A 23,899-nucleotide genomic window follows, 5' to 3' on the forward strand; every position below is an offset into this window, starting at 1 on the left:
AAGTGAAAAGATTATTTACATAAAAACATATGTAGTGATCCATTAGTATTTTAACATAAATAACATATATAACAATTTAGGAAACAGTCTTAAAGGAATTGTATCAAACTGTTAGTGGGGGTTTCTGATGTGGACAAGAGTAGACATGGGGAGGTATGATGAACAACTCACTTCTTACTGTATAGTTCTATGCTGTTTAAATTTTTTAATGAATTAAGTATTCCTATATTGCTCTTATGAGTTGCTATGGGATTTTAACTTTTAAAATATAAAAGTTAATTTGGTTAGTTTATAAATATAAAATGTAAAATTAACATATTAAAGTATAAAATAAGTTAATTTGGTAAACATCTTCCTGAGACTGTTATTGAACCTTACTTCCCTTGTGTTTTATGCTGTGACTAGGTGCAGCAGGTGTGGCATATGCACAGGTAGGCACTAGCCTGCCTGTTTGGCATGCACTGTAGTTGCCAGATTTAAGGAAACCAGTCTTGTTTTTTTGTTTCTCTTACTGTCGAGGCTGTCTCCTCCTTGCTGGCAGCACAGTTCCTGGAATGTGTGGTGATTCCAAATGGTTTTTTTTATAATGGCTTTAGCAGAAATTAAGAGTAGACATACTCATGTTGGGTTGAACCATTTAAGCTTGTATTACCTCCCAAATGGAATTAACTGTATTCATATAATCAAATTGAGGAAATTCAGTGGACTTAGAAAAGATTTGTAGCTTTAATCAAATTCAAACTGGTCTATTTCTGAGCTACTATGCTGGGATGGGGTTTTTGGAGCCTCGCATACCCCTCAAGCTGGTAGAACAGGGTGGGAGGTGAGGTGACGACCCAGAGCTGTATTGTAAAGGTGCTGCCCTCTGCTTATTTCCCGTGTGTACAGTAACCCGCTCATACCTCATTTTCAAACAATTATACTATTTAACTTAGTCTCATAATAGGTAGTTAAGAGTACCTCACACTGTGCCAGGGCTTGAGCAGTGAGGTAGCCTGCCCTTCCTGCCCTATGGCCTTACCATTTGGTAGGATACACAGAAACATACAGTAAGTGCTGATCAGGATTGGCTCACAACAACTTTGAGAGACACCTGGCGGGATCCTCTGTTTGCCCTTCTGATGGACCATGCTCGGTTGCTGGGGAGGCAGACTATTAGGGATCCCATATGGGCTCCCTCACCCTCTGGCTTTTGGGAGATAAGTCAGGGCGTTTCCCCAGACTAAGAGTTGGTGGTGGTGCAGTTCCTTTGCTGACAGCTCCTGGAGGGTGGTCCTCTCCCATGGCTGCTGTTACAGCCAAATTCCTGCTGGATTCTGGCAACTAATCCTCCTCAAAATTTGCAACCGCTTAAATATTTTTAAAAAAAGGCACAAAAACTATCCTGCCCCTTCAGACCTAGGGGAGGCCATGGCTCTCTGGGAGCGGCTGGGTACCCCACAAACCTTCCTAGTTTCCCTTAACTCGTTCATGCCTTTGTAAGTAGTTCTCTCATTAAACTGTTTCACGTAGACTGTTTTGAGTACCATTTCTTGCCTGCATGGACCCTAATTAGATAATAGACCATTTTACAAATGAGAGAGTTACAATGTAGATATCAGTGAGTATTAGAACCGGGTTTCTTAACCTCAGGGCTTTACTATTCGCCTGTTGCGTCCAGAGGATTCTCAAAGTCATGCTCACATTGAGAAGAAACCTGAGGAAAAAGTCTCTTACTTGTCAGATATAGCTATGAAGTCATGAGGCTGAAAACCAAACTAGCTCTTAAATATTTCAATAAATAACATCCTTCCAATCAACTCCTGTGGTCCAGGGTTTTTTGTTACTTTCTCTTAATTGCCAGCAGAATCATTTTATTTATAAGCCGGGGAGGAAAAAATAACCTGAAAGCAATCAATCAAACCTTTATTTTGCCACTTATTCTATAGGTTTGGCCCAGGTTGACTACTAGTTATTTGCAAACATCTCATCCTTCTTGAGGGCCAAGTTTAAGGATATTGAAAAGAAATGCATAATTGAGTCAAAGGGCATTCCAAAAGACGTACCTAAAGAAGTGCCCAGTAATGGCTGCCACGTTGAAATGAACATAGAACTTCTAGGGGTTATTTTGAAGGATGGAATATTTATTTCTGTGTGTGATCTCTTGACTTACAGATACTGGGACTTAATCATGTTACCTGAGTCTCATCTGAGTGTGGTCCTGTGTATTCATTTCCTTGACCTGCAGAGGAACTCTAGGCTGGCCGGGCTGTCAGTGTTTGAGGGCACACTGCCCGGTACTGCCTTCTGACCACAGCTGTCCTGAGGCCACACGGCCTAATGGTTAAGGGCTGGCCCTAGAGCAGGACTGCGTTGGTGCTAATCCAGGGCCCGAAAATGACTGCTCAGTGTCCTTGGGCTCTGAGCCTGGGTTTCCTCGTTGGATAAGTAGCAATAATAGTACCTACTTCACACAGTTTTGTGAGGATTAAATTAGTTGTGTAAAGGTCTTAGAAGAATGTCTAGCACAAGTGTAAGTGCTCAGTAGTGGTTTGCAGGCTTCGTGCTTTTGTTTGTTATTTTGGCTGTCATCATCCTCCTCCCTCTGGTTTTTCCTCCTCCTGTGTAATCACATTCCTCTGTAGATGTTGTCTGTCACATTTCAGTAAATTTTTTTTTTCCTGGAAAGAATACAGAAATTAACTCCATAGCTACATTTGAAGAGGTTGTGTCTAAGTCATGGAATATGACAAAAAGAACCAAAGGAGACTGGGGGAAGCGAGTGTGCTGGTAAGAGAAGGTACAGCTCTAATAATGCTGCTTCTTACAGAGCCAGTGTTAGGATCTATGAGTCTCAGCCACATGTTTGGGCTGATTTTTACTTCTTTTTTTTTTTTTTTTGAGACAGAGTCTTGCTTTGTTGCCCAGGCTAGAGTGAGTGCTGTGGCGTCAGCCTAGCTCACAGCAACCTCAGACTCCTCGGCTTAAGCGATCCTACTGCCTCAGCCTCCCGATAGCTGGGACTACAGGCATGCGCCACCATGCCCGGCTAATTTGTTCTATATATATTTTAGTTGGCCAGCTAATTTCTTTCTATTTTTAGTAGAGACGGGGTCTTGCTCTTGCTCAGGCTGGTCTCGAACTCCTGACCTTGAGCGATCCACCCGCCTCGGCCTCCCAGAGTGCTAGGATTATAGGCGTGAGCCACTGCGCCCGGCCTGATTTTTACTTCTGGTTGTTCAATAGCCAGATCCCTCTTGCCATTTAGTCACTCCCTTTTATTGTCTGTGTTAATACCTGTGACTCCCCTACCTTCTGGTTCACTTGGGGGACTGAACTGTTGCAGTTGAGCATCCCTCTTACATCAGCCATGTAAAAAGATGTAAAAATTAAAGAAATTTTGCCTTAGGAAAGCAAGGATGAGAAATGCCCCAGTGACATCAATAAAGAGGTCATTCAAGCCTGAGGGGTGAGTAGGATTTGCAGCAGAATGGTGCTTGTGGGGTAAAGTTCAGGCCCTTGAGGAATTGGGAAATGGCACCTAGCTCTCCCTGCATTAACACCAGTAACCAGGAAAAGCTATTTTACCCACAAAATGGGAGGAGGGGATCCTACCCCCCTGGCTAGGGAATAAACATGGGAGGAAGGAAAGGAACTGACATGAAACCAGGACCCAAAGCCTGAGTCACTCATAGATGAGGTCAGTGAATCCATGTGATCATCCATCTCCCCCAGATGAGACATTAACACAAAGTTGTCTGAGGCAGGTGGAGAAGGTTAAGGGAGCTATAAAAAGGAATTGGGCTACAAGGCCTTCATTGAAAATATACCTACTTTGTTTCTCAATTTTTCTGCGGAAGATGCAATTCTCTTCTTCTTGTCCTTCCAATTAAAATGAGAACCTATGGTATGATTTATTATAAGAAGTCTTAACTTCTAATAGTCTGATCACATTTGAATGGAAATGGTATCACAGTAAAGCTAGGTTGGTTATAACATTTATAGTCTTTGTGATAATACAGACTACAGACGTTTGCATTGACTTAACCCTCTAAATAGCTATGGGAGTGAATAAGCTGTGTGTATAATGGGGAGGGGAAGGAATGCGAATCCTTTATTACGCAAAGTACACCAACTATGTGGCACAGGTTTAGAGCCACAGGTATGAGAAACCACCTGGCCTCTCATGATACTTTGCCCTGGGATGAAGCATTTTCACAAGGAGTGCGTGTACACATCTCCCTTACCTGAATCACTGCTCAGCTGTTGCCCCACTTCCTTCTTTTTTCTTCTAAATTTAAAATCACCTAACAATATGACACCTGGAATAAAGACCAGATTTATTCTGCTCGAGTCTAAAGAGATGTGCATTGGAAGCTTAATATGCCATGTCCTGGTTGAAAATTGTTTCTGGAAGGGGCTGGAAAGTGGGAATACTTATTGCCCCATAAAGTGGGAAGTGCCAGGATTTATAGTGGGAAAACATATACAAATAACTTCTGGAGTTTTAAATCATCTCATTATAGAGCCTCATTTCAATATAATAGTTATCTGGCATATGCAGTGGATACAGCAGCAAGAGTTATGGTGGATTTACAAACCATAAAGTTGAGCTTTGCTTATGTATATAATGAGGGCACAGAGTTGTATATGAAAAGAGCATGAGTTTTGGAATCTGCACCCTAACTGTGTGCTGCCCAGCACTGCAGCCTCCGGCAAGTTCCTAGCTGTCTGAGCAGTTTTCCTTTGTAAAATAGGGCTGTCTCTGTAGCAGGATGCTTGGGAAGATCAGTAGTTATGTGTCAAGCTGCTAGCACAGAGCCTAGTAAATGAAAAAATGACAGCTGCTACAGGACATGGCATTTCATGACTGAAACACATCTAGAGTTTTGTAAAAGAGCAGGTGTTCATTTGCAGAGTTTATGACTGAAGGTTTAGCACATTTATTGGGCAATCTCTAGACTAGTTTTGTGAGATACTTGTAAACAATTTTAATCTTTTCTCTTTTTTTCTATTTCAAAGTTACTTTCGTGCATTTTTTCTTATAATTTGAATATAGGAGTGTAAACTTATATAAATGAGAGAAAAGAGAAGGCTCTTCCGTACAATAGTAGAAGAAATGATAGTTAGAAAATCAGCAGATGCTTACATTAGTGGATACAAGTTGTATGAGGAAAAAGATATAGTCTCAAAGTGTCTCCTCACAAGTTACTTTCTATAAAGGGGAAAATAGTGAGCTTGTAGTGGAGGAACCTGGCATACGTCACCTTCACCAAGTGATTAAAGTTAGCATCACCCATATTGAGACAAACCAACATCATGTGCCTACTCATATGCTGTGAAAAGTGCACAACTTGAGTTTTGTGCTTGTGTGCAAAAAGTATATAACCTGAACCTCATCATAAGGAAACATCAGATAAATGTAAATTGATGTACATTCTACAAAATCACTCATTGGTAAATCTTCAAAAACAAAGTCAAAGAGGACAAAGGCTGACAACAGTTCCAGATTAAAGGAGGCTAGGGACCCATGACATCTAAATGCGTGGGACAAAGAGCTATAAAAAATATTACTGAGACAAGGGGCAACCCCTTAAATGTGGACTAGATAATAGTGTTGTATCAATGTTAGATTTCCTGATTTGGATAATTGTACTGAAGTTATGTAATAAAATACTCTTGTTCTTGAGAAATACAATAAAAATAAGCTGAAAAAAAGCAGAGACATTGTAGCCCAAGGTTAGAGGAGCTCATATTTGTCATTATGCCCTTAGCTATCTGGTCTGCTTTATTCTTGTCCCAGTATGATCTTGGGAGAGGTGTGCAGAGTTCCAACAACAAGGGGAAGGCATTTTCTTTGAGCAGAGGTGAAATACTATGTATACTGTGAATGTCCCATCATTGCCTTTTGAATGGATGAAGGACTGATTAGAACTCAAGGAGCAAGATGTGATCATTATTGACCTGTTAGTGTTTTATTTAGATCTTTATTTTTTTAACCACCCTCTGAGTGGTTGGCTGGGTTCCCTAAGCTTTTTCACTTTTTGAAAATATTTCTGTATGTGTTGAACTAATCTTAAGCCATTCATACTGTTTAAAGATAACAGATTTAAAATTATACCCATTTGGCAGATGAAGAAGAAAGACCTACAGAGGATAAATGAATGACTTGCTCCAGGTGATTCCTGCCAGATCTAGAAACTCCATCCCACGGCCTCTTGGGACAGGGTTCTTTCATAGACCATCATGAGTTCTATGTACTTCTTGGAAGTATAAAAAAATAAATACACAAAATATAAGAAAGCAAACTTACATCTTCTCTGGAGTAGTTTAGCCATAGTTCTGTTTTGAAAAGAGAATTAGACCAGAGGGATGCCGTTTCTAATTTGAAACTCTTTGGGTCTGTGAAATTGGTTAAAGAGGCTCAATTTGATATAAGATATGTCTCTAGTGGTCAGCCCTTTGGATAGCCCTAAATACATCATGGTGAGGTTTGAGCAGTCTGGTGTCTTTAGGACTCCCCCGTTGGTAGGTGGGCAATAGAGTCTGTTACTGTGTCTTTGTGAGACGACTGGTGAATCCCACGTTCCTGGCTGTCTCGCCCCCTGAGAAACAGAGCAAAGTGGTTAAGGGCTGGGTGAGGGAGCTGAATGCCAGTGTTTGCATCTCAGCTCTGCCACTTGCCAGCAGTGTGACTCTGGCCAAGGATAATAATGGAAATGATAATAATAGGGCTGTTGTGAAGATTAAACGAGTTAATATTTACGAAGAATTTAAAACAGTACCTGGGATATAGAAAGTGCTATTATAAAACTGTGGTGAAATAGACATAACATAAAATTTACCATTTTAAACCATTTTTAAGTGTATGGCTCTGTGGTATTAGGAATTTTTACTTTGTTGTGCAACCAACACTAACTCCCTAGTCTCTCCTCTACCCAACCCCTGATGACTCCTATCCTAGTTTCTGTCTCTGAATTTGGGACTACTCTAGGTATCTCATAAATGAAATCATATAGCATTTTTCTTTTTGTGAGTGGCTTATTGCATTTAGAATATTGTCCTCAAGGTTCATCCATGTTGTAGCATGTGTCAGTATTTCCTTTTTAAGGATGAATAATACTTCATTGTATGTATAGACCACATTTTGCTTATCCATTTGTCTATGGTCTCTTGGGTTGCTTCCTCCCTTTGGTACTGTGAATAATGCTGCTATAAACGTGGCTACAAATATCTGTTCAAGTCTCTGCTTTCATTTTTGGGGGGTATAAATCCAGAAGTAGGATTGTTGGATCATATGGTAATTTTATACTTAATTTTTTTGGCAACTGTCAAACTGTTTTCCACAGGGATTGAATTGTTTTACATTCCTACCAGCAATACACACGGTTCCAATTTTTTCACATCCACTCTAACACTTGTTTTCTTTTTAGATAAGCATTTTTTTCCCTACCTGGTTCTTAGTGTGCAGTGTAAGCATTTTTATAAATAAAAATACTGGAGGAATTTATTAAACAGTAGTCTAATATTCAGTGTCTAAGTTGTTCCCTTAGTCTTTTTAAAGAGGGGTAATTAAAATATTTTGACTAGAGGAGATTTGGGAAACCTTCTGGTTAATTAATGTTTACCAGCAGAACTTGTACGAGAACCCTCATTCTGTGTTTCACTTAACTTCTCCCCAACCTAACCCTCCACTTCCCATGCACTCTACTTTTAAGGAGAAAGGCAAGTCATAAGAAATAACCTCATGGCAAGAACTTATTTAGAACCAAAGAACTTGTTAGTTTCTGTGCAACAGTGCATAAAGAATGGTTCTGCTCAGTTTTACCTACCAAATTGGAGTAAACCCACCCTCCAAGTGTATCGTAAAACTTGAATGAAGAACAGAGTTAGAGTATCCAGCATAAAACATGCCCATCCCTGAAAAAAAGATGTGGGGGAAAACAGATGGAATGAGAAAGTTCTGGTTCTTCTTTGACCCACCTTTTTTCCTCTTCATGTGCTTCTCTACTTTGTGAATATAGTTTTGGTGGGTGCCGAGGGCATCAGTGCATTAGGAGGGTCACATATATTTTGCAAGAAGTTTCCAGAGAGCCCAGCGGGTCACAGCAGTTGGCAGCGATATGGGGCATAGCTGGATCTGTCGAGGACTGTTGGAATAAGTGGGTCGAGTGCCTTGAATAAGATGCTTCCCAGGAATGACGCCTCCCAGCTGGGCTCCCTTTGCTGCCTGCACATGTGCAGCCAAGTGTGAGCTAAGCTGGGGGTCGGTGCCGGGTTGGAGATGACGCTGCTCGTAGCCCGAGGCCTCCATGCTGTTAAGGCAGGTGCTGGTGGCACACGGGCCCATGTGCAGCCCTGGGGTGCACCTGGCACGTATTCTCACAATGCCAATTTTACTAAGTTCAGGGATGGGAACCCCTTACATTTTATTTACTGAAATACAGATCACTTGTGGATTAGAACTCAAAAGGATGAGGGATTTTATGCCGCTTGAGCTTTGAGCTGTGCCCCCAGGTACTCCTCTTCACCCCTTGATGTGCTGTGGCCACTGAGAGTCGGACTGCTGCTCCTCCATAGCTCACCTGGCAGGGTTTCTGTATGCTGGAATTCCCAGCCACCTTTCTTTTCTTGCTGGACTTCTCCTCTCTGCCCTTCATCTCCGTGTAGATACCTCTAATTCCTCTTTACCTGGTATCAAGAGGGAAGGAAGGCTGGCTTGGGGGAGGGTCTGGAGTGGCCCCAGACCACACCAGAGGAACCCACCTCCCAGGGCAGAAACCCGTCTCATGTGCTGCTCAAGGCCGCCCATAAGTGGAGGCATCAGGATGGCAATGGATGGAGCACAAGGAGAGGAAACGGGGAAGGATTTTGAAGAGTGGATCTAGAGCTGTTCTCCATCTTCACCTCCCATGGATGCAACTGTAAATATGTCGTGAGGAAAAGCAGGTGAACTGGCAAAACGAGCTTGGTTGAATGTTTAAATTATAATCATTATTATAATATCATCAGTGACTTAACAGTTGATGCCCAGTGAACTATATGTGGTTCTGTTGCAGTTATGTGTGTTATTGATTGTGCCAGGTTAGCTGTGTTGAAAGCACTTCCATCATTAGAATGACCTTCTGCCCGGCTCCTTCATTTTGAGCTGTCACCTGGTCTTCTTGCTCTCATGTCACACTTGTGCTCCTCTCATCTATCTACACTGCATAGAAACAGCTGTAAAATGTCCTGGGAGTCTCCCTGCTTCTCTCCTCAAGAAGCCCAGACTTTTGGGAGGGTGGGAGGAAGGGCCCTCTTAGGTGTTTCTGTAAAACGGAGACTTTTAAGGCTAAGAAGTGGGACAGAAGACGAGGAACAAAAGTGCATCTTGATGTGTGTGCGATTTCTTCATTCCTGTCTTCACTTTTCCAGATGTTTCCCCACCCAACTTCCTTTCTCTCCCCGTCTCCAAACCTGTCTTCAAACTCTCTTCATGTAGAAAACTGGCTCTGGTTAATCCCATCATTGAGTGATCTCTTCTCTCCTGCTTGGCTTTCCTGTTCTTTGTACTGTAATTAGTTTGTACTTTTTCCAAAGGAACTTTTGTAACTTTTCTCTGCTGTTAATTGTGTCTTCTCCTGTTAGATTGTAAACTGTTGAGGCACAGGGTTCTTCTCCCACCCTATCCCCTCTTTCTAACCCTGAAGTGCTCTGCAACTGTTTAGCCAGTAGAGGCTCTGCCACATACCAAAAGGAACACATTCTGTTGTTGTATTTACTGGTTTTAATTATAAGGCACTTGGAATGCAGTTGAGGACTCTGCATCTCCATAATTCTCTGCCAGCGTTTTGTACCTAGTGGACCATTAATCAGAATAAATTTCCATCCTTGCTTGGCTTCATAATCGTGGACACTTCTGCACAAATGCTGGCAGGGCTCTCGTTGTGGAGTAGAAACAATGACTTAATTCTGAAACTGTATTCACGTCCTCTGAGGAACTAGTGGCTGATGCGCAGAAGATTTGGCTGTCTCCTCTGGTCTGCAGTAGACATGTGGTGTGAGGGGATTTACTTACAGTACCGTGGTCCAGTCCCCAGCCAAGAAAGACATGCCTGAAGGGGATCAGTTGTTTAAGTCTGAAGCAGAACAGCATGAATTGTATTTAAGATGGTTGCTCACTTGGCTATTGTATAAAGTTCTTTGAGCTTTGGACTAAAGAATTGTAATATCTGAAAACCTTAGTGTCTTTCTTGTGTTTACAAGAACATCCACTGTTTTTCTAAACTTGGGACTATCTACTTTCTGAGAGCAGTGGTACTGTGTTTTAGAACAAAAAGCATGAGCCAAGACCAAAATGTTTTAAGCTTTGTTGCCCTAGTGGGGTAAATTCTTACCCATGAGAGAGCGGTTATCAGTGTATCGTAGATGCTAAGGAGTTTACAAAATCGTGGATTGTATACATTCTCTTCTGCCTGCAAACTCTATGTGAGACTCACTCACTTTTGACAACTCAACTCCCTTCCCACATTAGCCATTCCATTTTCCCTTACTGCCCCCCGTGCTGTTGACCTAAAAAAAATAAAAATGTTTGCTGTGATATAACGGGGTACCTCCAAAACCAAAGTTCAGTAAAAACTAAACAAAAGCAAAGAGGGGTTTTAAATACAAACCAGCTCTGTAACCTATTTAGCTCTGGGACTTAGAGCAAAGCACTTAACCCGTTTTAGTCTTAGTCAAGTGGAGGTAATAATGCTTGCCCGTCTGTTGAGGGCTGTTCTAGTCATATGAGAGAATTTATGTGATAGCACTTTATAAATATATATGACTTCTATGGAACCAAGGAACTCAGCCTGTTTGGTACAAGTCCTGCTTGGTATTGGCACCATATGCAGTGTATTATTTCTCATACATCCGGTCTCCTACAAACCCTAAATGTGTGGACTGCTGCTGATTTTCATGTCCTACTTAAACCAGAGAAGCTTCTTGCTAATGAGAACTAGTTTAATCTGCTTTAGTCCAGAATAAAATCACATTGAAATGTATTCTTGATCCATGACTGTATTGTCAACATACTCCCATTTGCATAGTATGATTCCTTTGAGAGCTGAGTTTTTGGCAATATTTAAAAAATTAACTATCCTGAATCATGTGTTAATTCACACTCACTAACAAACAGCATATGTTTGCATTAATAGTACCCTTCTGTTCTACATCATAGTCTTTTAAATGAGTCTGTTATATTGAACTTCTCTTCCAAATGTAAGTTTTGATTTAAAGTCAGCTCCTTAGTATAATCCCTAGAACAGTGGAATGCGTCCCTGTTTTGTCCCTTTAATGATACAAACTTGTCTTTATGTAAATTGGCACACTGGGGTGACTTTCTGGTACTGAGCCATGTGCGGTTTCCACCTCCACCTTTGAAGTCACAAAATGAGCTGGCTGCTGCACATTGGCTTCCTCCTCCTTCCCCCGTACCATGCTCCTCTTCTTCCTGTTCTTTCTGTTGCCAAATCCTGCCCATGCAAAGCATTGCTATGTTTTTCCTCCTCCTAATTTATACTTGTAAGGTTTTATGTCATGCTGGCTCGTTGCAGGCTTCTCGTCACTCTCCAGGTTAGGTCCCCTTCCATTCATTCCCTTTCACTCACCTCCGACCCTACCTGTTGTCACTAATTAGCTTGTCATACTCAAGTATCCATTCAGGCACTTAGGCCTTCTAATAGAACATCATGGTGTTTGTCATCTTCTGATCACTTCCTTTCTGCTGCCTTTGAACTTCTGTAATTTTTTTTTTTTTTTGCACACTAAGTCTGAACAAATATTCGTACATTTTAACTGACTGTGGTCCTTCTCTAAAAGTTCAAATGGGTCAGTTAGATGCCTGAAAGTCATCCTTCGAAATGAATCTGGCATGAAGGCTTATTCCTCATTATAGTTTTTTTTTCCTGTAACTGAACCTTAAAAGAAATTTAATCTTTTGTTATTTCTGATTTAGATATGTTAAAGTAATACATGGCAATGGTATAGAGATTTGGAAAATGTGTAAGAATCAAAACAGATAAAAAACCCAGAGCCAGCCTTTTGGAAACAAATTCTGTTAACATTTGGTATTTTCTTCGAGGCTTTTTTTCCCTCTTAATCATAATGTATTGTATAACATAACATAATTATTATAATTAAGAAAACATATAACTAAAATTTTGGGTTTTAAAATTTTACATAACTTCACGTTAAATTTGCAGATGTTATAAGAGATAGGCATTAAAGCCACTAAGGGGAAAATTGAATATAATCATCTTTGGAAAAACTAGCTTATAAAATTGTCTGTATTATAAATATTAATATCTATAGATTTAGATTTTATAACTTAATAATTGGTTATAATTTTATTATTAAATAAAAATGATTTTAAAAAATTCTCATACAGTAGCCTCGTAAGGTAGGTAGCATTATTCCCATTTTACATGTGAGGAAGCTGAGTGTCTAGTTAGCTAGTCCATACTGAGTGTGCCACTGTGACAGGCACACTTAACCCCCTCAAGCCACACCTACTTTCTACTCAGCCACAGCCCTTTTTATCAGGTGATCTTTGTCAGGCAGAAATTCACCACCTTGGGGGAAAGGGAATAGAATGGAGGAGGATCCCTCAGATAAAAAAATGTTAAATTTTCTCAGTTGCATTCTTAGCATTTATTGATCGTATGACTTTGCTTTATTGATATGATGTATCATGTAAATAGCTTCATTTTTGTTTTGGTCTTGTTACAACCCTTGTGTTCCTGATACAGTCTAATTTTGCAATACTGAATATTGTTTTCTTTGGGCCATATTTGAGATTTTTATATCTCTGGGAAATAAGCCTATACTTCCTCAAGATAGTAGTGTTAATTTTATATGGTTTTCAGCAGGAGAAACAAACTAATATAAATCTATCTGCTGATTAGATATCAGTAACACCAGTAGTGTCACCCTCAGAAGAGCTTAATGGCTGTTGGGTCAGTCATCAAACATTTACATCAGAGAGGCAGTGCCACTGCAGTGTAGTAGAAAGATCATCCACTTTGGAATCGCTTGTTTTGAATCCCAGTTCTGCCGGTTAGCTGTTTTTATGATCTTAGAATTACCTAAGCCTAAATTGCCTAACCTCTCTGAGTTTGTTTCCCATGAAAAATTGGATATTCCTATCTTAAAGAGGGATGCAGGGACTAAGAAAGAGGTCACTTACGTAAAATATGTGACACAGTAAGATTTTTTCATTAAGTGTTGATCCTTTCTATTTATGTGTGCATCACAAAGAGCTTATATTGATTAGAGAAATAAGATTTGTATACTACAAAACATATATAGGAAAAAACTCCTTGTAACCAAGAGGTTGTTTTGTTTTCTTACACTTATCTTTCAATCATTTGTGATTTATTTTTTTTCCTAACAAAATTAGGCCGAGACTCACTATTCTGTTGTCTTCTAAAGCTTCTAATTTGGAGATATATCCTCTGATATTTTACTATTTTGAGTAGTTTTTGGGAGGATGGGGACCGCGTGTTAACAGTGACTTGCTACTTGGGAACAGCCTGGAGGACTTTGTTATATAATACCCACAAAGTCTGTTTAACAGTTGTAAAACATCGTTATTCCTATGGGGTGTTAAAATTTAGGTAAACATTTGACTCTTCAAAATATTCATTATTTTTAGAGAACAGGGACAATCATCATTTTAGGACTGGTTCTAAATAATTTGGGACATTTTTGTGCTGACCGTCTTAAGCATAAAATGTTTATACCCAAATAGAGATGAGTTGAGTTTGTTTCCCTTCTTTTAAACACAGAAGCTTATTCAGACTAAGGATTTTAAAATTACTTTCTGTTGTTTGGAGGTGAAATCTTAAAATTGGCCTTGGAAACTTGACACTCCATTCTTTTTTACTGAAATCTGTGTGGGGCGGGCATGACAGAGTGTGTAGGAGCGAGCAGCGGGCAGTGGAATTTTCCTTGTGCCTACTTGGTAGCAAGAGGTGGTGGTTTGGTTCCCAAAAATGTTTCCTGAAATTATAATTGTCTAAGATAATTCAAAATTTAGGAATCACTGCCTTTAATTTTTCTCCCGAATTAAGCAAAGTTCTAGCTAGACCCCGTTGTCCATCCCAGTCCTCAGGCTGGCCCGTCTCTGTATATGGGCCTTAGATCTTCACGGGCTGCTTGGGGTTTCTAGAGTGTGAAAAAAGAAGTTAGACATTCATGTTCAAATTTGCACAGTGGACCAGAATGAATTTTCCTCTCAGGTGTGAGATTTAGAAATGAGGTCCAGGCCAGGCACGGTGTCTCATGCCTGTAATCCTAGTACTCTGGGAGGCCCAGGCAAAACGATTGCTTGAGGTCAGGAGTTTGAGACTAGCCTGAGCAAGAGCAAGACCCTGTCTCTACTAAAAATAGAAAAAAAAATTAGCCGGGCAACTAAAAATAGAAAAAAATTAGCTGGATGTGGTGGCACTTGCCTGTAGTCCCTGCTACTCGGGAGGCTGAGGCAGGAGGATTGCTTGAGCCCAGGAGTTTGAGGTTGCTGTGAGCCAGGCTGACACCATGGTACTCTAGCCAAGGCAACAGAGCGAGACTCTGTCTCAAAAAAAAAAAAAAGTAAAAAAAATAATGTTCAGTTCTAAAATGGTGGCCTGGGTTTCAATATCCAGGCTTGGTAGAAACAGTGCCTAGGTGCTCAACTAATGATATTCATATTCTTGGAAGTAAGTTTGGGGCCTTTTGTATATAAGTGGGATTCAGGAACCCTCTTTTTTTTTTTTTTTTTTTTTTTTGAGACGAAGTCTCACTCTGTTGCCCAGGCAAGAGTGCCGTGGCATCAGCCTAGCTCACAGCAACCTCAAACTCCTGGGCTCAAGCAATCCTCCTGCCTCAGCCTCCCGAGTAGCTGGAATTACAGGCATGCGCCACCATGCCCGGCTAATTTTTTCTATATATATTTTTAGTTGTCCATATAATTTCTTTCTATTTTTAGTAGAGACAGGGTCTCGCTCTTGCTCAGGCTGATCTCAAACTCCTGACCTCGAGCAATCCTCCCACCTAGGCCTCCCAGAGTGCTAGGATTACAGGCGTGACAGGAACCCTCTTTCATGTGTAGATCCTAACACCATATACGTTTAAAGCATATTTGGAGAAAAGGATCAGTTATTTTCATAAAGCCTGAACTATTTCTCAGTTTTCCTGCATAATTATTACAAAGAAGCTTCTTAACTATTCTGGGCCTTATTGACTTCACTGGAACAAAGAAGGAATTGGTAGCCGATCAGGGACTCGAGCCCTTGTTGATAAACTTGTAGTTTCAGTGTGTATTGCCCTTATTTCCCCACCTGAGAAACTCTCCTCCTAACGCTAAGCTTGAAGATTTAGGGCTTTGTCTTATTAAAGCAGGTAGCCCGCAGTCCCTTACAGCCATGTCTACCTGATTATCCTCTGAAGTTTTGTGTTGAATTATAACTTTGGAAAGTTCTTAGAAATGTGTGATGGAGGAGAAGTTCCAGGAATGATGTGGAGGGCAGGCTTTAAGGTTCACCTGTCCTTAGTATCTGGAGAATATCTGGAGGGTAGTGGGCTTGATAGGATGGAGCTTGGAAGGATGAGGCATCTCTGCCTTCAAGCAAAAAGTTTCACACACCTTTGGCAGCCTTTACTGAGCACCTGCTATTTCCTTGGCCCTTTGTACGAATATAGAAATGGATGAGACTCGGGCTCTGTGCACAGTGTCTCTTAATTTCAGCGACTTGATGAAGTCTCCCATGTTGTTAATGTGGGAGGTGGTGATCTCTATTATTGTTTCAGATTCTTGAGAGTGCCTGTGAATATGTATCGGGTTGCTAATATCTTCAGCCTTAGGTCTGCCTATTTTTCAAAAGAAAATTCAGTTTAGGGAAGTTTGATCATGTGGCCCTTTAAAGCTTAAGATTAAGTAGTTGTGAAATACTTCAGGAAGCTGGTATGAAGCCAGAATATACCACAGGTCAAAGTTACTGAGTATCTTGACTTACTTGAAATCTTGGATTTTAGGTTCTCTCATCTTTAATATCGCGTCCCCCTACCCGCACCCCAGTTTCAGTGTCTTAGAACCAGATCTCTTCCTTCTAGTGCATTCCTAGGGGTATAAACACTATGTCTGGTAACTGTTCTTCAGGTTGTGGGAGTGGGGAGATATTCATGTAGGTGTTTTTTTTTGGGGAGGGGGCAGGCAGAAGCAGTTTGCAACTCTTAAAACATGGTCCAATACACAATTGAAATGAATTTTATACCTGAGGATATTTAGGATTTCTTGTAGAAATTTTGAATAACACATGTACAGAAAATGCTAAATTGTGGACATATTTCTATGAATTGATGATTGCTAGTCATCTGCTTTTCCTTAAAGACACACACCCTAAATAATACCATTTTATAAAACAGATTCCCAGCTCTTGTTTTGGTGACTCTTGCAGACCCTTCAGTACAGTATACTCCCCCCAAACGTCATGTAATTATACCAAACTTTCAATTCTCTAACTGTAATAAAACCTTCGTGAGAGACCTTATGAGTCATACTTGTCACTTTGTGTTCAGTCCCTAGAACAGATTGGCACCACGCAGCCACTCACATATTTGTTGAACAAACAAATTTTATTACAAAGGATATGGTGGCCTTGGCGTTTCTGTGTGCATAGGGAGCAGGTAGAGAGTGGGGAAATTAAACAGCGACCCTGTCAACTCCTTATTGAATGAAGTAGGTTTCGGGCTATTGTTACATTGGATTTTTGTGGGTATTTTTTTGGGAAGTGAACTCCTTAAGGTTCCTTCCATTTCTAATTTCTATTTCAAAACCTTCTCTACTGACTCACTTTCCTTCTGCTCCTTAAATCTCTGAATAAGCTCTGTCATTAATTTCCCTAGACGTTTTTTAGCCAATGTCAACTGAAGCTACAAATGGCATTTTGTGAGTTACTAAAACATCAGAGAGCTGTGTTCTTTACAATGTCTTTGTGCTTCTTGGGGTTCAAGGCAGCAAATAAAGATGAACTTTAGTGGAGATCACAGTTAATTAAGTTACTCTAAAAGGAATTTTGAAGCCACTTAAATGACCTCCTTGGGTTTGGCAGGGACAAGTACCTTCCTGGGCTCACTTATTAATAGATTTAGCAGCAGGAGGCACTGGACAAAGAATAAGGACTGTGGATTTGCCCCATTCCCTCCACCTGCCTTCCACTTGCCCATCATCTGATGAATGTTACTTCCATATGTGCACATAAGTGTTAATACCAATTTAGTGGTGAGTACATGTGGTGCTTGTTTTTCTGTTCTTGTAATACTTCACTTCGAAGAATGGGCTCCAGCTGTATCCAGGATAATACAAGAGATACTTTAAATATGCCTACTATTATGGTTGGTCAAAAACACAACAGGCATTTCTAGATTTCAACAAGATTCTTATTAATATTCGTATTAATATTAAGATTCGTATTAATATTCTTAAAAATGGCATGAAGGACTATTGAAGGGTAACGATAAATGAAAGGGGATTAAAAAAAAATTCACCATTGTTTTTTATGCCTTAGTAGAGCTCCATGGTATACATAGACCACATTTTATTAGTCCACTCATGTATTGATGGGCACTTGGGTTGTTTCTTGGATTGTTGTGAATTGTGCTGCTGTAAACATTCAAGTGCAGATGTCTTTATTATAGAATGTCTTTTTTTCCTTTGGGTGTGTGCTGAAGGATGGACACACTTGTAGCTCTGACTCGGTAGTGCAAAGGCAGTATGTGTAACCAAAGTGTTTGTACCCCTGTAACAATCTGAAATTTAAAAAATAATGAAAAATAAATGTTCAAATCTAGAAACAACAACAACAAAAAAAAAGGACTGTGATACTGAAAGACCTTAGTTCCAGCCCTGGCTCTGCAAATAACCACGGGCAGTCCCTTTCCCTTGCTTAACTTTGGTTTCCTCATTTGTAAGAAAGAGATAATACCTATCAAGGTGATTGAGAACCACACAATAACTATGGAAAAGTGCTTTATAGGTGGTAAAGTCATATCTTAAATTATTTTATTAGCTCCATGATGGATCTTTAAATGGCAGGGTTATAATCCATGTCAGTGGTTCTTATCGGAAGTCACTACTTAGTAAATATTGGGTCATGCAGAAATATTTGCAGGCAGCCTCTGTGGCCCAGAAGGATCTGCTTTTGCTGTTAAGACTTTCTCACACCCCTGACCTTGAATTGTACTTTGACAATAGGTCGTGGAAGGTGTTCTCTACCACTGATTGAAGGAAGGTGAGCATGAGGTGTGTGGGCCAGGTGTGTGGAAGGTCAGAAGGGAGGGATGGGTATGGGGAAGCCACCTGAGGGCAAATATTTCATGTTTGTTTTGTTCGCTTTGGTGCTTTGACTCATGCCTGGCACGCAGAACCTATGAATTGAACATAGTTGAGTGAAGTCAATGGAATCATACTGTATTTGCTCCATTCATAACCACACTGTTGTTTTATTCAGTGTAAATAGGCAAATAAAATTACCCCACATAGATATTTTGGAGTGCTTTCATTAGGATTTACTGATAAGAGATTTTATTTGTTCAAATATTTCAATGAAACATGCCACCTGGGCAGGGACCACGAGGACCCAAATAAGTCCTCTAGGAGTTTACTGTTACCCAAGGCAGTGTAGAAGGTGCCAGGAGAGAGGGCATTTTGAGCTGGGACCATCGGGAAGACTTTGGGAAGGAGGGGGCCCTTGGGTAGAGCCTTGAAGATAGATAGGATCCCATTAGCCAAGGTCAATATGTTGCAATTGCAGTTTAAAACCTTGTGGGAACAGTGTTTTAATTCATGCATGAAGTAAAACCTTTTATTTGGATAGGGTGATGGCAGAGTTTGGGAGCCTCTCAGTGGCTCTCCCGGGCTCGTGGACTCCTGTGTGGTTTGTGGATGCAGTTGGGGGCAGAGGCCAGGGGCCGGGTGGGTCTCCCTTTCTGAGGCTGGAAGAGTTTGGCAGCCAGGAAGGGAGGCAGGGAGGGCACCACCTTTTGAGCGTGAGCCCAGCGTCCACACCTACAAGTGGGGGGTGGTAGAATGAACCCGTGGGCTCCCACTAGGAGTTTTATTTTGGTTTCAAGCTTTAGTGTGTCTGACAGTACTATAAAATGAAAACATCCTGTCAGAAATGGGAAACAGTCTTTAAACTGAAATTAATATAAAAAATTGGGCCGGGTGCGGTGGCTCACGCCTGTAATCCTAGCACTCTGGGAGGCCGAGACGGGAGGATTGCTCAAGATCAGGAGTTTGAGACCAGCCTGAGCAAGAGTGAGACCCCTGTCTCTCCCGAAAATATAGAAGGAAATTAGCCAGACAACTAAAAATATGTAGAAAAAATTAGCCGGGCATGGTGGCACATGCCTGTAGTCCCAGCTACTGGGGAGGCTGAGGCAGTAGGATCGCTTAAGCCCAGGAGTTTGAGGTTGCTGTGAACTAGGCTGACGCCACGGCACTCACTCTAGCCCAGGCAACAGAGCGAGACTCTGTCTCAAAAAAAAGAAAAAAAAAAAATAAGAATTCGGACATGATGGGCTACACTAGGGAGGAACTGTTCAGAACAGTGGAGATGGAGGATTAGGTGCTGGGGTGTGGCTGGGCCAGGTCTCCTGAGATAACCCCAGATAAGAAAATCATGATTTTCAAAGTATATTCATTCGAGGATAATGGTTAGCTCACTAGTAAGGATTCACTTGAAGGTACTTGTCAGCACTCGTTGAACGCTGTCTATGTGCAAGGAGCCCTGACACACGCGAGGGAGGTGTGGAGGGGAATCGAAACAGTCTCTTCCTTCCTCTGAGGATTCCCGGTTTGGAGAGGGGGACAGACTGCTGGACAGTGGGCGGCTTTTCTGGTGAGTGATGTAATAATGTGAAGTCAGGTGCTGAGGAGAGTGGATAGGTTCAGACTTGGGGATCCATGGAGTTTTGCTTGAGATGTCAAAGATATCAAATTTAGAAGATGGGAGAATGGCTTTCCACACAGAGCGGGGAGCAGAGGCGCTGAACATGACAGGGAGTGGGGTGGTCCTGGAAGTGGGGCTACAGTGCAGGCTTTAGTGGAGTGGGGGAGAGGGACAGTGTTCTAGGACTCTGTTCTGTAAGAAATGGGGAGGCATGAGAGGTTTTGAGAGGGGGAATGACGTCAGCAGGATGCTCTGTTAGAAAGATGCTTCAGTGCCAGTGGGGAGGATGGTGGAGGAGGGTGCTGGGTGAGCCACGGGACCTGTTACAAGAGCTTGAGGGAGAGCCGTGGAAGGCCTGGGCTCTCGCAGGGGAGGTACAGAGCAAGACTGAGAGCATCTGTGCTTTTCTGAAACATGAGAGCTCTTTTGGATTGAGTTTAGTAAAAAAAAGAAGATGCTTTTGACAAATATCAATCTTTGTTGACCTCTCTTGCTATCATTGGTCTGAGATGAGGTCTCCCTGTTTAAGGAATGGAGCCACAGTGCAAAATTGGGAGTGGTAGAAAGAGGGGCACTGGGGACATGAGCAGAAACTCCTGCCCCTTTGGGCACCACTTTTGTTACAGACCAGCCTGCCCTGGTGCCCTTCTGTGTCTCACCTCTCTCCTTCCTCTCCTTCTGCTGGTTCTCTTTCTTTCTTTCTTTTTTTTTTTTTTTTGAGACAGAGTCTCACTCTGTTGCCCAGGCTAGAGTGCCATGGTGTCAAGCCTAGCTCACAGCAACCTCAAACTCCTGGGCTCAAGCAATCCTTCTGCCTCAGCCTCCTGAGTAGCTGGGACTACAGGCATATGCCACCATGCCCAGCTAATTTTTTTCTATATATATTTTTAGCTGTCCAGATCATTTCTTTCTATTTTTAGTAGAGACGGGGTCTTGCTCTTGCTCAGGCTGGTCTTGAACTCCTGACCTCGAGCGATCCTCACATCTTGGCCTCCCAGACTGTTAGGATTACAGGCGTGAGCCACCGCGCCCGGCCCTGCTGGTTCCCTTTCTTCCTCATCCATAAGCAGAGACATTTCCCAAAGCTCTTCAACACTTTTCTTATTTTCTCCATTTTGTCCAAATAATTATGGGCCTAATGTTTCTGCTCTTCACTTGGGCAAATGATCTCTCAGCCTGTTTGTTCAACTGTAAAGTGGGGTAAATTACCCACCTCATAGAGTCATGAAGCTTAAATTCAAGGATGCAGAGAAAACTCTTTGCCAAAGGCCTTGAAACAAAGAAAGTGCTCAATAAACAAGCATCTAGTATGTGCTTTCCATGCTTACAGTATTTTGCCGTCTTTTATATTGATGTAAGTTTAATCTCCCTTCTCTTTTGAGTTCTTTGAAGGCTTAGTATTGTTTTTAGATCTTAAGTATTTATCATTGTACTGGCTTCAGTAAGAGTTCAAAATTTGGCTTTAATTCCTTTTGTCTGCCAGGGTGATGATTTTGACTTATCAGCAGGGCATGGGGTTAGCATGGCTTTCTTTAGAGATGGACGGGTGACCTTCACATCCTTATTTCTTCTGCCTGTGACCAGGGGGTCCCATTTATGAGATGGCTGACTGGAGCTGGCAGCTTGGAAACAAAAAAGCAAACACTGACATTCCTGCCCTGTGGAGCCACGTCCCTGTCACATGCGTGTGTACACATACACACATTGTCCTCATTAGATGAGTAATTAGTTTTATGGCTACCAAAATTAAAGCTCAGGATTGAGGAGGGAAAAGGAGTCCTTTTTATGAGAAAAGAGTGTTGTCATGTAAATAATGAAGAGTTGGCTGATGTGACGGTTACTGGTTACCGCGGTTGCCTGGAGGCTGTGGGCAGAGGAAGTGCAGTCAGGAAATGGTGAGGCGGTGTGCTCTACAGAAAAGCAAGGCTGAAGTGTTGAAACTGATAAACTAGGCTTGATTGGCAATAAAGCGTGTGGGCTCAAACTCTACTCACTTGCCGTCTTCATTGCTCTTTCCTTTTGGATACCCAATGACCAGAAAGGTTAACCTTGAAAAAGCCAAGAAATAGGTGAGGGAGACATTTCATAGACTTTGGCATCCCTAAAATAGGACTGATTGGTCTTTTGGGTTGGATAAAAGGCCTCAGTTCCCTCAAGGATTGGGAAATGATGATGAGTACTTGTAGATTCTTTGTTCAGTACTAGGATTTGTGGGACACTACTGGTGGCATTGCCCCCAAGGTCAGCCACTGGACCAATTCTACAGTCTTGTTGGCTAAAGCTGTTGCTGTTTAGACAATGCTCTAATTGATTTGAGGCTGTCCAAATCCCATGGCATCATGTCCATGAAATTTGATTGCTATTCTCATTCTATTAATAATTTCAATCCAATACCTCAGTATTGCTTTTTTGTTAGAAATAATAGAATATAGTAAAATCTAAAGACAAATCTCTCTCTATGCTTGGTGTTTCAATATATCTGTCTTTGAGTGTTCAATGTTGAGCTGCATATGAGTTTTTTTCTTTTCTCTTTTTTTTTTTTTTGAGACAGAGTCTCGCTCTTTTGCCCTGGCTAGAGTGCCGTGGCATCAGCCTAGCTCACAGCAACCTCAAACTCCTGGGCTTAAGCAATCCTACTGCCTCAGCCTCCCGAGTAGCTGGGACTACAGGCATGCGCCACCATGCCCGGCTAATTTTTTTCTATATATATTTTTAGCTGTCCAAATCATTTCTTTCTATTTTTAGTAGAAATGAGGTCTCGCTCTTACTCAGGCTGGTCTTGAACTCCTGACCTTGAGCTATCCTCCCGCCTCTGCCTTCCAGAGTGCTAGGATTACAGGCGTGAGCCACCGTGCCCGGCCCATGAGTTTTTTTCTAGTTGATTCTCTCGGGTGTTTATTTAATGAAGACTGCCTTTATAAGTCATGTGTTGTTATCTTCTATTTCTAGCTATCGTGGACGATGAAAGGCTCTCTGCAGAGGAGATGGATGAGAGGCGGCGGCAGAATATTGCTTACGAATACTTGTGCCACTTGGAGGAAGCCAAAAGGTAAGATCCAGACTTAGTCTATTTGTGCACCTTCTCTTGGAAATCAGCTTTGGGATAAGGATGTGGGATTTGATGTCTAGAAGGTACCTGAATGGGCCAGCAATTATAAAGAGTTGGTTGGGGATGGCCAGGGCGAGATTCTTGCCTGCAATCAGTGAATAAGGTTTGGCCAAAGCTCTCATGCCAAGAGGCCAGTGGGCCAGGGGTGACCCTGCCACACTGTGCTCCACTCTTCAGCCACAGCCAGATGCACACCATGCTCACCCCTGCACATGCTACCTACTTCTAGCAATGCATTCGAGTCTTGTCAGTAGCAGGTTAATGGGAGAAAGAACGTGTTTTTTGCAAATGGTCAGGCAGAATTGAGAAAAAGTTACCATAGCTGTTTCCTTTCCTCAGCCTCCCAGGAAACCACTGGGCAAATTGTTGATAATTTCGAATTCTCCATCTCATTGGCTTGGATGTGGAGGAGCAGCAGTGACCTAAATCAACTTCCTTTCTCCCCACAGCGTGCTCAGATCTTTTACCCAGCCCTCACCCGTGATGAATGCCCAGCAGGACGATAGCATGTCAGACTAAAGTCCGTTGGTCACTAAGTAGGAGGGTAGGTTTATGGCAGCAATTCTCCTCTTTAACCCATGGGTGTGGGACCATTTAGGATATGCTGTCTCTAAAATCACATGGACTCTTTTAGGCTTTTTAGATTAAGGGAATATTGGGTTCTCCAAGGAGAAAGTGAAGATAAAGAGTCCTAAGTACAGATACTTTCTTTATGAGAGGAATCAATAGAAACTTTGTCCTTTGCTAGGTGCATACTAGTGTTCAGATTATCATGAGTTATTTTGATTTAATGTTTTGTGCTGTGACTGAGCAACAGTATTGTTCATGAACAGATGATGTTCCATCCCTCTCATCTGTA

At 41.6% G+C, this 23,899-nt stretch overlaps 1 protein-coding gene across 1 annotated transcript in view; it reads left to right on the forward strand.

Moving 5' to 3' along the window:
- The window catches only part of IQGAP2 (IQ motif containing GTPase activating protein 2), a 271,207-nt gene that overhangs the window by 22,103 nt on the left and 225,205 nt on the right, over window positions 1–23,899 (forward strand). Inside the window, exon 2 of the mRNA XM_045566428.1 lies at window positions 22,881–22,980. Within this exon, the coding sequence (XP_045422384.1) occupies window positions 22,881–22,980 (100 nt within the window). The remainder of the gene's footprint in view (window positions 1–22,880; window positions 22,981–23,899) is intronic.

The sequence above is a fragment of the Lemur catta genome, chromosome 12 (assembly GCF_020740605.2).
Source record: "Lemur catta isolate mLemCat1 chromosome 12, mLemCat1.pri, whole genome shotgun sequence".
In the NCBI taxonomy this organism is placed as follows: Eukaryota; Metazoa; Chordata; class Mammalia; order Primates; family Lemuridae; genus Lemur; species Lemur catta.